The sequence below is a fragment of the Mixophyes fleayi genome, chromosome 7, assembly GCF_038048845.1.
Source record: "Mixophyes fleayi isolate aMixFle1 chromosome 7, aMixFle1.hap1, whole genome shotgun sequence".
Taxonomy (NCBI): Eukaryota; Metazoa; Chordata; class Amphibia; order Anura; family Limnodynastidae; genus Mixophyes; species Mixophyes fleayi.
This window is the reverse complement of record NC_134408.1, coordinates 73536465-73551537: the sequence shown is the minus strand read 5'-3', so window position 1 is coordinate 73551537 and position 15073 is coordinate 73536465. Positions and strand designations below refer to the sequence as shown.

Genomic DNA, 15073 nt, shown 5'->3' with positions numbered 1-15073 from the left:
AGAAGGAATCAAACAGTTTATCTGGGATGCTCTCACGGTCAGTAACTGACTGTTACTGACGACTCCTATTGGTGTCACCTGCGATCAGACACTCACTGACTTGTGAATGCTAACTAGGCAATAGTTGTGGGAGGATTTGGCTGCCACCACCAGGCTCCTTCCTGGGGACCTGGAGCCGCTTACTTATAGCTGCTACAGTGAGAAAATAATAAAAGTGACACAAGCACTTCTGGTGACTCCCACCACAATCTAAACGTGATATATTCAAATACCGATGAATACTTATTTCTTATTTTCTTGATGTGTCAAATTGCTTCTTATTTCCACATATTTGATGAAGAAATCCAACAAAACATTCCAACAGTGTAATACCATCAACACCTAATAATACATCTATAAAACACATATAGATGAAACATCGAATAAGATCATCAATAAAGATATTCCAACCTGTGTTCCAACGAGTGAAAAGGTGACTTACCCCTAGTGGTATCGAACTCACCAGAGTTAGAACTTATTTGAGCCTTAATCATAGATCTTGTGTCCTTTTGATGTACAGAGCTCTCGAAGGGGATAGAGCACTTTCTCCCATTGATCATCCATATTGATAGGAATAAAATCAGGTGTGGGAAAACTCATACCAGAGGGATACAGGTGATCAAGCAGCAAAAAAAGATCTTATATTTTCCCGGGAATAGTAATGCTGGATGATTCAGTCAAATCTAAGATGTTAGTAGGTTAGAGAAGTCTAACCTATGATGGTGATCACATACTATGACATGCAGGGCACTTATGATGATAAAATACAGGCTAAAACCCACATTTTACTTTCACCCCACATTTTGTTGAACCAACCATGTGTAACATACATTTCAATTACATACCTTTTGTCAGGGATTTTAAATTCTTTATAAAGCTGCTCTGCTTTTTTCTGCATGCCATCAAGTATCAAATTATAGATGGTATCATGTAAGGTGTAATCTAGGTAGGGTTTATCCAGTTTGTCTTGTATTAAACGCTGAATTCTTAGCAATTTGATTTGATCCTCTGTAACCTATAAAATACAAACAGTGAGTAAAGCATTAATTATAATGATCTTCAAAATAAATCAAGTCGACAAAATTCAAGCTTTACCCGCTATCTAGGACCAAGAACAAACAAAATCTCTTATTAAAATAATTTAAAGAAAATAGTAAAATTGCAGGGAAGATTCCACACCTCCTGTCACAAACCCAATGTGTTTGGGTTTGAAAATAATTAGCACAGAGATTGTGATGGAAATGTTACAGTACGCAATTTAATTTTTTTATTTTTTTTTAGTTACGCACACAGTGATTAGCCACAACATTTAAACCTCTTGCCTAATATTGTGTAGGTCCCCTTTGAGGCATGGACTTCACAAAACCTCTGTAGGTGTCAAGTGGTATCTGGCACCAAGATGTTAACAGCAGATCCTTTAAGTCCTGTAAATTGGGAGGTGGGGCTAGGACTTGTTTTTCCAATATAGCTCACAGATGCTCGATCGGATTGAGATCTAGGAAATTTGGAGTCCAAGTAGAACATTGCACAGAGCATCACACACTGCCTTCAGCAGCTTGCATTCAACCTATAGCGTATACTGGTGCCCTCTCTTATCCAGATAACCAACGCACACGCACCTGGCCGTCCAGTTCTGGTGCTCACATGCCCATGGTAGGCGCTAGACAAGGGTCAGCATGGGGACAATGACCGTTCTGCGGCTACGCAGAAAGCTGTGATGCATTGTATGCGCTGACACCTTTAAATCATAGCCAGCATTAACTCTTTCAGCAATATGTGCTACAGTAACTCTTCTGTGGGACTGGACCAGATGGGCTAGCCTTCGCTCCCCATATGCATTACTTAGCCTTAGGCACCCAAGACCCTATTGCCAGTTCACTGGTTGTCCTTCTGTAGACCACTTTTGATAGGTACTCACCACTGCATACCAGGAACACCCCACAAACCCTGCCGTTTTGGAGATAACAGCAATCTCACTACAAAATTGTGCTGAATCTGCAGCTAACAACAGAATGTGAAGGATACCATGTCTGTATGGCACAAGGAACACGCCGATTAAGAATTCTGTCTTAATCGTTGTAATTACATTGCTTTATGGAGTTTGAGTGAAAGCGTTTCAAGTTTTTTTAAGTTTTAGATGATCTGTAAGTGTAACAAGCCTTAATCGGACATGGTAAACTGTAAGGTTTTTTTGTCTATGGAATTTCATAGCTTTTTGTAACGTTAAAATATTTAAATGATCAAATTCAGAAGCCTGCAGATAAGAACCACTTCGCTCATCTAGTTTCCACTATTTTTCTATTCACTTCTTACTCTACCTCCTGTCTTCTTGATCCCATACCCTCACAAATTAGTAGGACCCTGTCTCGTGTGCTCATTCCACCTCAAACCAAAATCTGTAATCTCTCTCTCTACTGGTATATTTCCATCACTAATCAAGCACGCAGTGATTACTCCTATTCTCAAAAAACTAAATTCTGACGTAAACTCTCTCTCAAATTATCGCCCCATCTCTCAGCTTCCATGCCCCTCCAAACTTCTTAAGATAATTGCCTACACTTGCCTCACACGTTTCCTTTCTGCAAACAACCTATTAGATCCTCTGCAATCAGGCTTTCGCTCTCAACACTCCACAGAGACTGCACTAACCAAGGTTGTCAATGATCTGATCACAGCTAAAACTAAAGGTGATTACTCTCTTCCAATTCTCCTGGATCTCTCTGCTGCATTCAACACTGTTAATTTCTCTGGAACAACCTCCACTACGCTACTTTTATCAGTTGGAGTACCACAAGGCTCAGTACAAGGTACTTTGCTATTCTCTATCTACACCACTTCTTTTGGAAAACTAATAAGCTGCTTTGGATTTCAGTATCATCTCTATGCGGATGATACACAAAATTTATCTATCTTCTCCTGATCTCTCACCATCTGTGTGGTCTCGCATTACTGTCTTTCTGCGATTTCATCTTGAATGTCCTCTCGCCAACTCAAAATCAATCTTTGAAAAACAGAATTAATAATATTCCCACCCCGCAAGCTCGCAGCCTAGGTGTAATCTTTGACATGCAACTATCCTTTGTTCACCACATCAACTCTATATTTACATCATGCTGCATACATCTAAAAAATATTTCCAGAATACGCTCATATCTCACACAAGACACTGCAAAAAAACTTTAATTCATGCACTCATCATCTCCTGCATCAACTATTTACTATTGTAATTCACTGCTTACTGGTCTTCCCGAAATCAGACTCGAACCCCTACAATCTATTTTGTATGCAGTGGCAAGATTGATTTTCCTTGCAAATCGTTATTCCTCTGCTGTGTCACTCTGTCAGTCTCTACATTGGTTGCCTGTTTTTAAACAAATCCAATATAAAATTCTTCTACTAACATACAAGGCCATCAACAAAATTTCACCGACATACATCTATTCACTTGTCTCAAAATACCTCCCAATTCGACACCTCTGTTCCACACAAGACCTGCTTCTCTCTTACACGCTCATCACTTCCTCCCATTCTCGGTTACAGGACTTTTTTTCGGGCTGCACCCACTTTATGGAATTCACTACCTCGCACCAAAAGACTAGTCTTCAAACCTTCAAGCAGTCTCTGAAAACCTACCTCTACTGACAAGCTTATAATATTCTTCTACCACTCTCTTCATCTCCCTAGGTTGCCCTATTACCACCCTCTACACAGCTAACACAAGACAACAACCCTCTGACCAACATAGTTGTGTAACTGAGCATACAGCCCACTAAATATTATTATTATCATTTATTTGTCAGGATCCACAAGGTATCCGCAGCGCCACACACAGTACTAACAGTAGACTATACAGGGTGAAACCATACAGAACAATGAACAAAAAGTACCAATACTTCAGAAACTCCGGCCAGTCATATGCAGTAAAGACAGAGCGAAAGAACAGGTATGGAGACAGGAGGGGAGGTGGCCCTGCTCATGCGAGCTTACATCCTAAGGGAGGGTAAACAGACCAGGCACAGGAGGAGCCAGTTGAGGCAAGAGGAGAGAAGAGAGGACGAGCAAAAAGGGAGGAGATGGGGGTTAAGTAGATGGTTGATAGGCTTTGAGGTAGAGGTGAGTTTTTAGTGCACGTTTGAAGAAGCACAGAGTAGGAGAGAGACGGATGGAACGAGGGAGGTCGTTCCAAAGAAGGGGGGCTGCACGGGAAAAGTCTTGGATTCTGGAGTGGGAAGAGGTGATAAGAGTGGAGGAGAGGTGGCGGTCATTGGCCGAGCGCAGGGAGCGGGCAGGAGTGTGAATGGAGAGTAGGTTAGAGATATAAGGGGCAGTAGAGTTGGAGAGAGCCCTGTAAGTGGTGGTGAGGAGTTTGAAAAGGATTCTGTAGGGGAAGGTGAGCCAGTGTATGGCAAGGCAGAGAGGGGAGGCAGAGGAGGAGCGGCGTGAGAGGAAGATGAGTCTTGCAGCCGCATTGAGTATAGAGCGGAGGGGGGAGAGATGGGAGTGGGGGAGGCCAGTGAGGAGGAGGTTACAATAATCGAGGCGGGAGATGATGAGTGCGTGGATGATAGTTTTGGTGGCATCCTGAGAGAGAAAAGGACGGATGCGGGCGATGTTGCGTAGTTGGAAGCGACAGGCTTGGGCAAGGGAGTCAATGTGGGGGGCAAAAGAGAGCGAGGAGTCAAGGGTGACACCCAGGCAGCGAAGTTGGGTGACAGAGGAGATGGTGGTGTTATTGACGACAATAGAGAGGTCATGGTGGGATGGGAGTCTGGGCGGAGGAAAGACATCGAGTTCAGTTTTAGAGATATTGATTTTGAGAAAGCGCTCGGACATCCAGGAGGAGATGGCGGAGAGGCAGTCTGATACCCGAGTGAGAAGGGTGGAGGAAAGATCAGGAGAGGAGATATAGAGTTGAATGTCGTCAGCATAGAGGTGATACTGAAGACCGAAGGAGGAGATGAGAGCACCAAGGGAGGAAGTATAGAGCGAGAAGAGTAGAGGACGGAGAACAGAGCCCTGAGGGACTCCTACAGGGAGAGGGGAGGGAGTAGAGGAAGAACCAGATAAGGATACAGAGAAGGAGCGATTAGCGAGGTATGAGGCGAACCAGGCATGGACAGAACCAGAGAGGACGAGAGAGAGAAGAGTTTGCAGCAGGAGGGGGTGGTCCATGGTGTCAAAGGCTGCAGAGAGGTCAAGGAGGATGAGTACGGAGAAGTGACCCTTGGATTTGGTTGATAGATTATTAGTAACCTTGGCCAAGGCAGTTTTGGTAGAATGTAGGGGGCGGTAGCCAGATTGGAGAGGGTCGAGGAGGGAATTGTCCGCGAGGTGCCTGGTTAGGCGGCTGCAGACAATCCGCTCAAGTAATTTGGAGGCATAGGGGAGAAGAGAGATAGGGCGATAATTAGCAAGAGAGGTGGGGTCAAGATTGGGTTTTTTGAGGATATGAGAGATTAGAGCGTGTTTAAAAGAGGAGGGTACTACACCAGAGGAGAGTGATAGGTTGAAAAGGTGTGATAGGTAAGAGCAGGCCGTTGGAGAGAGAGAGCGAAGGAGGTGGGAGGGGATGGGATCGAGAGGGCAGGTAGAGGGTGGAGAGGAAAGAATAAGGGAGCGAACTTCTTCACCAGTTGTACGGCTGAAGGAGCACCAGAGTTGGTTGATGGTGCGAGGTGAAGCGATGAGGGTGACGGGAGAAGAGGAGGAGGAGATGTTCAGTCTGGTGGCCACAATCTTGGAAGAGAAGTGGCGAAACTGAAAAGAAAAAAGTTCTATCGCACTAGTTTGTCATTTAGAAGTATAACCCCAATGAGTATGTTATCATTTTATTAAATTTATATATATATCAACCTGGGGGTGCCACCTAAACTTTAAATGTAAACATTGTAGAAAAGGAAAGAGAGAAAGTTGTATTATAGGTGCACTAATACTTTCTAATGATCGTATTTTATTAATAAAATATAACTTTTATTGGTATTGGTTAAAATAAAGCGAAATATATATTAAAAGTAATAAAAATACTCGCTATCTGTTAGTATATTCCCTGTTAATGTTTGGACTTGTGCTGATCAAAATGGTAGTAGCATCACAGTAATTAGTTTAACCAGTATGCTTATTGTTCATGACCACTCCTATTAAACCATTCCCATAGTATTATGTTAGGCTATAGCGCTGTTTATAAGTGCCAAGTATAATAATTAGCACATAGTATAGGATAATCTTAGAGAAAAAATGCATCATACGGGGAGTGTATTGCTAACTACCTATAAATACCACCGAACTAACTCTGGATATATCGGGGTATAATTACAGCTGCCAGTTAGAGAGAAATCAGATAAACAGATAGCGAGGACGCCGACGCGCGTTTCGCTATGGTCTGCTTTGTCCAAGGCAAGCTGAGGCAATGATCTGACATCTCTTTTATACACTATGAGAGGTTCCTACCTAGTCACGTGATCGGAACTATGTCCAATCCAACTGTGTTATTTTGGAGGTGTGTGTTCGTCAGATACGCTGTCTTATATTTCAGCTATTTCAGCTATTAACACTCGTTTTTTATATATCTTCTTGGAATCAATCTCTATCTTTGTTTATCACAAGGTATTTTAAGATATTCATTTAAAAGGGAAAGAAGAGAAGTTTCACAAGGCTCTACACTTTGGTGATCTCAGTATATTTAAGGGGTCATGTTTCCCCGTGATTTATTCATAGCTGGATTCAGTCTGGCTATATATCTTTTTAAGAGTATATCAAGTTTATTACATATTGTTTTTTCTCTATTTATCCAGTCTTTCCTTTGGATTATATTGAGTAGATACATATCTCTCTATTATGTATGGTGCTTATTTAGGTATGTTAAATATTTGTTAATTCTGATTTACCCAATTGGTGTTTCTTTAACAGTTAGATTTTTAGATTCAAAATGTTTGGTGCTTTATGGCTATGAGATTCCACTTGCATTTTCTTATTGATTTTAGGTTATTTAGATTACAGTCTTATATTTTTGATTGATAGGATATGTTATTGGTCCTGTCCTTTTACTATAAATTAATTCTATAAGTGACTAACTTTAAACTAACTTGTGTGTGATAAATTAATAAAAATTGAAAAAGTGATAGATATGTGATTAGGGTTTATAGTAAAAATAAACATATTATAAGTGACTGACAAAAATTACTGTGTATACTTTGATAGTGAGAAATATTATTACATGTGTCAGTTACTTCAAGTGAATATCATGATTTCATTGATCTTTTTTTATTTTATTTATGTTTTTTATCTTTTATTATTTATTTTAAATTATTTTAATTTTTATTTCATTTTTTATTTTTTACTATTTTTGTTTAGAAGTGATGTGAATATAACATAATATGTAAATATGTGAATTCAAGTTATTTTTATCCTAGATGTACAAGAACACCGGACCTTACCAGACCAACCACACATCCACACATGTGAGTATTGATATATTATAATAATAGAATCAGTCAATTTCTAAAGTTTGAGTTAATAAATTCTTTATTAGTTATTTGTTAATATCATTTGTAATTTATTTTGAGTTATTTGGGTTTCTACAAGCTTTTATTTATATTCTATTGTCGTTCCCTAATATGTTGTATTGTATTACACTTACAATCCCCACATGAAGAGAGTATATAAGGTTATATTTCATCGAGGTATACTTATTTTCCTTTATATATCTCTAGCTGATTGTTCAGAGAAAAACCATATAGTTATTGTTATCATTCAAGCCTCCTGGGTGTACCGTTCCCATCTGAAAAATCATTTTGGTTTCTCTTTTGAGAAGTTCTTGTTTTATATTACCTCCTCTTATACCTAAATTTAGTTTTTCCATACCAAAGGCTGTCAGATCTTTGGGATTACTATTATGTATTTTGAGAAAGTGTTTGGCTACTCTTGTAATTGTTTTCATTTTTCTGATATCCTGTTCGGCATTGCGAATATTTCCAATGTGTTCTAGAAGTCTCTGCTTGAAAGCTCGATTTGTCATGCCTATATACATCAGGTTGCAAGTACATTTCAAACAGTAGATTACGCCTTGTGTGTCACAGTTTATAAAGGTATTTATTTTGTGACAATGATTATATTTGTCAGTAAATTCTTTAGTTTTTTTAGTATATTTACAGGCTTTACATTTTCCACAGGGATAAAATCCTGTGGTGTGATGAATAGTGCCTATTTGTTTGAATTTTTCCTGAAAGTGGCTATGAACTAATATATCTTTTAAATTTTTAGATCTTCTCCAGCTTATAGCTATATTTTCTCTGAGAATTTTATTGAGATCTTGATCCAATTTCAAAATGTGGCTGTGTTTTTGTATGATTATATCTATTTCTTTCCACTTATTATTAAAAGTACCTATAAATCTAATTTGTTCTGTTTCTTGATCACTTTTTGTCTTTTTCTGGAAGATTAATTCTTCCCTTTTCATTGATTTGGCTGATCTGTATGATTTGCCAATCAATTTATTGCTATATCCTCTTTTTAGCAGTCTTTCACTTAGTTCATTTGCCCTTTTGTCAAAGATTTCTGAATCGCCACAATTTCGTCTTATGCGTAAAAATTCCCCTTTGGGTATGCTTTTTATTGTAGGTGGGAAATGTGAACTAGATGCATGAAGTATACTGTTCGTAGCTGTATTCTTTCTAAAATTATCTGTTGTTAGTTCTTTTTGGTCGTTAATGATTATGGTTAGGTCTAGGAAATTTATTTTATCCATTTTAATTTCAAAGGTAAGTCTCAGATTGATTTCATTCTTGTTGAGGTGATTAACAAATTCTATGAAGGTTTCTTTTCGTCCCTCCCAAATTATAAAAATATCATCGATATATCTCAGCCAAACTGAGATATATTGTGTGTAGATATCATTTTCCTCGACAAAAACCATTTTTTGATCCCACCAACCCAGGTATATGTTGGCATAAGTTGGGGCACATGTTGTCCCCATGGCAGTACCTCTCACTTGTAGGAAGAATTGGTTGTTGAATGTGAAATAGTTGTTTGTCAGGATGAATTCCAAAAGAGATAGAAGAAAGTAATTGTGATCATTTTTGACTTTGGTTTCTAGAAATTGTTTCACTGCTTTTATACCCATGGAATGTTCTATGCTAGTGTATAATGATTCAATATCACAGGTACATAACCAGGTGTTTTCATTTACTGTGATATTTTCAATTTTGCTTAGAACATCTAATGTATCACGTACATAGGAGGGTAGGGTATATACAAATTCTCTTAGATATTTATCCACGTATATACTGGCTTTTTCAGTCAGGTTATCGATACCCGAGATGATTGGTCTACCCGGTGGTTTTTTCTCATTTTTATGAATTTTGGGGAGTACATAAAATGTCGATGTTTTAGGGTTTTCTACCCATAAAAATTCATAATCTTTATTAGTAATATAGCCGTTATCCAAAGCCTCCTTTATTAGATTTTGGTAGTTCTTTAGAATTACATTTGTGGGATTATTGCTTAGTTTTCGATAGCATTTAATATCATTTAATTGTTTGTATATCTCTCCCTTATAGTCTGTTATAGGCCAGATCACAATGTTGCCGCCCTTATCTGAGGGTTTAATAACGACATTATTCCATTCACTCATTTCTTTTAGTGTTTTTCTCTCTTCAAAAGTTAAATTATTACTCCCTTTTTGTGTGGAAGTTATTAGTGTGTCCAGATCTTTGGATACCAGTTCCATATATATCATAATTTCTGGACAGATCATGGGGTTAGGACAGAAAGTAGATTTCTTTTTAATTTCCGGGTTTTTGTCCACATTCTGACTGGGATTCGTGCCTAGTAATGCTTCTCTTTGTAATTCTTCAAGAGCAAAGATTATATCGTGTTCTTGTGTATCAAACTGAGACATTGGCATAGTTAAAGATACATCTTGTTTTTGAGATGATAGAGTATCTAATGTAGTATCTACTGTAATTTCTTCTCTTTTACAGAAGAACTTTTTTAAAAGTAATTTTCTCCCAAATAGATGGAGATCTTTTTCTACTTCAAATCTATTCATATTATTAGTTGGTGAAAAAGATAACCCTTTCGAGAGTACGTTTATTTGGGTTTGTGTGAGTGGTTGATCAGATAAATTAATAATTTTCAATGCATTGTCCAAATTGTCTGTTTCTTCTAGTATTTTGGTTTCCTTCTCTGTCTCTGTTGATTTCCCTCCCATTCTCTTATTTCTCTTTTTCTTCCTAGCCCTTCTCGTTTTCTTATGTCCGTACCTTCTTCTACTGATCTTATACTTTTGCCTAAAAAATTAATGTGTTGAAGAGATTGAGTGGCTCTATTGACATTCGGGGTTTCTGATGTTTCCCCGTCAGATGTTTCTGTTTCTGAGGTGGAGTATCCTCGCATTGTGTCTTTTCTAAAGGGCTGTCCTTTTTTCTGATTCCATCTAAATATGTTTTTCTGTTCAAAATCATATTGGTCACGTGCAAATTTTCTCTTTTTCTTATCTTTTACTATTTCTTCTATCTCTCTAACCTCTTTTTTGTATTTTTCATATGTTTTTTGGAATTTATCCAGACTTTCATATTCTTTCAATTTCTCACCTAATTGTGATATATCATTAGTTAGCTTTACAAGTTTTATCTCATCATCTTTAATCAAGACCTTTATAAGATCATGTGAGCATCTGAGTAGTATTTGTTCCCACTCTTCTTTCAATTGTGGGGTAGCTAGCTCATATGATGGATAAATTCTTGGTCTAAGACCTCGGGGTACTAAATTTTGTTTGATATAGTTTTCAAAAGTAATCTTGTTCCAGAATGTTTTAGTTTCTTTTATTAACAAGTGTTTTAGGTCTATTAGATCATCCATCCAATGTTGTTGGGATGTTTCACTAGTATATGATATATTGAATAGATTTTCCAAGTTATCATTTCGATTGTCTTGCCTCTGGCTTAAGTCTTGTCTTATATTAAAAGTGGTCATTATTGTTAAATATTAGATAATTTGACGATTATACAATTATATATTTGGTGTTAGAGATCTGACTAGATTCTCAAAGGTAACTGTGCTGATAGAGTGAATTTGAAAGGGATTCAAAAAGTCATTGAAACTGAAAAGAAAAAAGTTCTATCGCACTAGTTTGTCATTTAGAAGTATAACCCCAATGAGTATGTTATCATTTTATTAAATTTATATATATATCAACCTGGGGGTGCCACCTAAACTTTAAATGTAAACATTGTAGAAAAGGAAAGAGAGAAAGTTGTATTATAGGTGCACTAATACTTTCTAATGTCAGATCATTGCCTCAGCTTGCCTTGGACAAAGCAGACCATAGCGAAACGCGCGTTGGCGTCCTCGCTATCTGTTTATCTGATTTCTCTCTAACTGGCAGCTGTAATTATACCCCGATATATCCAGGGTTAGTTCGGTGGTATTTATAGGTAGTTAGCAATACACTCCCCGTATGATGCATTTCCTCTAAGATTATCCTATACTATGTGCTAATTATTATACTTGGCACTTATAAACAGCGCTATAGCCTAACATAATACTATGGGAATGGTTTAATAGGAGTGGTCATGAACAATAAGCATACTGGTTAAACTAATTACTGTGATGCTACTACCATTTTGATCAGCACAAGTCCAAACATTAACAGGGAATATACTAACAGATAGCGAGTATTTTTATTACTTTTAATATATATTTCGCTTTATTTTAACCAATACCAATAAAAGTTATATTTTATTAATAAAATACGATCATTAGAAAGTATTAGTGCACCTATAATACAACTTTCTCTCTTTCCTTTTCTACAATGTTTACATTTAAAGTTTAGGTGGCACCCCCAGGTTGATATATATATAAATTTAATAAAATGATAACATACTCATTGGGGTTATACTTCTAAATGACAAACTAGTGCGATAGAACTTTTTTCTTTTCAGTTTCAATGACTTTTTGAATCCCTTTCAAATTCACTCTATCAGCACAGTTACCTTTGAGAATCTAGTCAGATCTCTAACACCAAATATATAATTGTATAATCGTCAAATTATATAATATTTAACAATAATGACCACTTTTAATATAAGACAAGACTTAAGCCAGAGGCAAGACAATCGAAATGATAACTTGGAAAATCTATTCAATATATCATATACTAGTGAAACATCCCAACAACATTGGATGGATGATCTAATAGACCTAAAACACTTGTTAATAAAAGAAACTAAAACATTCTGGAACAAGATTACTTTTGAAAACTATATCAAACAAAATTTAGTACCCCGAGGTCTTAGACCAAGAATTTATCCATCATATGAGCTAGCTACCCCACAATTGAAAGAAGAGTGGGAACAAATACTACTCAGATGCTCACATGATCTTATAAAGGTCTTGATTAAAGATGATGAGATAAAACTTGTAAAGCTAACTAATGATATATCACAATTAGGTGAGAAATTGAAAGAATATGAAAGTCTGGATAAATTCCAAAAAACATATGAAAAATACAAAAAAGAGGTTAGAGAGATAGAAGAAATAGTAAAAGATAAGAAAAAGAGAAAATTTGCACGTGACCAATATGATTTTGAACAGAAAAACATATTTAGATGGAATCAGAAAAAAGGACAGCCCTTTAGAAAAGACACAATGCGAGGATACTCCACCTCAGAAACAGAAACATCTGACGGGGAAACATCAGAAACCCCGAATGTCAATAGAGCCACTCAATCTCTTCAACACATTAATTTTTTAGGCAAAAGTATAAGATCAGTAGAAGAAGGTACGGACATAAGAAAACGAGAAGGGCTAGGAAGAAAAAGAGAAATAAGAGAATGGGAAGGAAATCAACAGAGACAGAGAAGGAAACCAAAATACTAGAAGAAACAGACAATTTGGACAATGCATTGAAAATTATTAATTTATCTGATCAACCACTCACACAAACCCAAATAAACGTACTCTCGAAAGGGTTATCTTTTTCACCAACTAATAATATGAATAGATTTGAAGTAGAAAAAGATCTCCATCTATTTGGGAGAAAATTACTTTTAAAAAAGTTCTTCTGTAAAAGAGAAGAAATTACAGTAGATACTACATTAGATACTCTATCATCTCAAAAACAAGATGTATCTTTAACTATGCCAATGTCTCAGTTTGATACACAAGAACACGATATAATCTTTGCTCTTGAAGAATTACAAAGAGAAGCATTACTAGGCACGAATCCCAGTTAGAATGTGGACAAAAACCCGGAAATTAATAAGAAATCTACTTTCTGTCCTAACCCCATGATCTGTCCAGAAATTATGATATATATGGAACTGGTATCCAAAGATCTGGACACACTAATAACCTCCACACAAAAAGGGAGTAATAATTTAACTTTTGAAGAGAGAAAAACACTAAAAGAAATGAGTGAATGGAATAATGTCGTTATTAAACCCTCAGATAAGGGCGGCAACATTGTGATCTGGCCTATAACAGACTATAAGGGAGAGATATACAAACAATTAAATGATATTAAATGCTATCGAAAACTAAGCAATAATCCCACAAATGTAATTCTAAAGAACTACCAAAATCTAATAAAGGAGGCTTTGGATAACGGCTATATTACTAATAAAGATTATGAATTTTTATGGGTAGAAAACCCTAAAACATCGACATTTTATGTACTCCCCAAAATTCATAAAAATGAGAAAAAACCACCGGGTAGACCAATCATCTCGGGTATCGATAACCTGACTGAAAAAGCCAGTATATACGTGGATAAATATCTAAGAGAATTTGTATATACCCTACCCTCCTATGTACGTGATACATTAGATGTTCTAAGCAAAATTGAAAATATCACAGTAAATGAAAACACCTGGTTATGTACCTGTGATATTGAATCATTATACACTAGCATAGAACATTCCATGGGTATAAAAGCAGTGAAACAATTTCTAGAAACCAAAGTCAAAAATGATCACAATTACTTTCTTCTATCTCTTTTGGAATTCATCCTGACAAACAACTATTTCACATTCAACAACCAATTCTTCCTACAAGTGAGAGGTACTGCCATGGGGACAACATGTGCCCCAACTTATGCCAACATATACCTGGGTTGGTGGGAACAAAAAATGGTTTTTGTCGAGGAAAATGATATCTACACACAATATATCTCAGTTTGGCTGAGATATATCGATGATATTTTTATAATTTGGGAGGGACGAAAAGAAACCTTCATAGAATTTGTTAATCACCTCAACAAGAATGAAATCAATCTGAGACTTACCTTTGAAATTAAAATGGATAAAATAAATTTCCTAGACCTAACCATAATCATTAACGACCAAAAAGAACTAACAACAGATAATTTTAGAAAGAATACAGCTACGAACAGTATACTTCATGCATCTAGTTCACATTTCCCACCTACAATAAAAAGCATACCCAAAGGGGAATTTTTACGCATAAGACGAAATTGTGGCGATTCAGAAATCTTTGACAAAAGGGCAAATGAACTAAGTGAAAGACTGCTAAAAAGAGGATATAGCAATAAATTGATTGGCAAATCATACAGATCAGCCAAATCAATGAAAAGGGAAGAATTAATCTTCCAGAAAAAGACAAAAAGTGATCAAGAAACAGAACAAATTAGATTTATAGGTACTTTTAATAATAAGTGGAAAGAAATAGATAAAATCATACAAAAACACAGCCACATTTTGAAATTGGATCAAGATCTCAATAAAATTCTCAGAGAAAATATAGCTATAAGCTGGAGAAGATCTAAAAATTTAAAAGATATATTAGTTCATAGCCACTTTCAGGAAAAATTCAAACAAATAGGCACTATTCATCACACCACAGGATTTTATCCCTGTGGAAAATGTAAAGCCTGTAAATATACTAAAAAAACTAAAGAATTTACTGACAAATATAATCATTGTCACAAAATAAATACCTTTATAAACTGTGACACACAAGGCGTAATCTACTGTTTGAAATGTACTTGCAACCTGATGTATATAGGCATGACAAATCG

At 36.5% G+C, this 15073-nt stretch overlaps 1 protein-coding gene across 3 annotated transcripts in view; it reads right to left on the bottom strand.

Moving 5' to 3' along the window:
• The window catches only part of VPS16 (VPS16 core subunit of CORVET and HOPS complexes), a 521592-nt gene that overhangs the window by 125898 nt on the left and 380621 nt on the right, over positions 1 to 15073 (bottom strand). For 2 of the 3 annotated variants that reach the window (XM_075179978.1, XM_075179979.1), the window contains one exon: positions 885 to 1054. In XM_075179978.1, the coding sequence (XP_075036079.1) occupies positions 885 to 1054 (170 nt within the window). Of the gene's footprint in view, positions 1 to 884; positions 1055 to 15073 lie in introns of those variants that run through there. The other variant, XR_012678248.1, reaches the window with a different exon arrangement.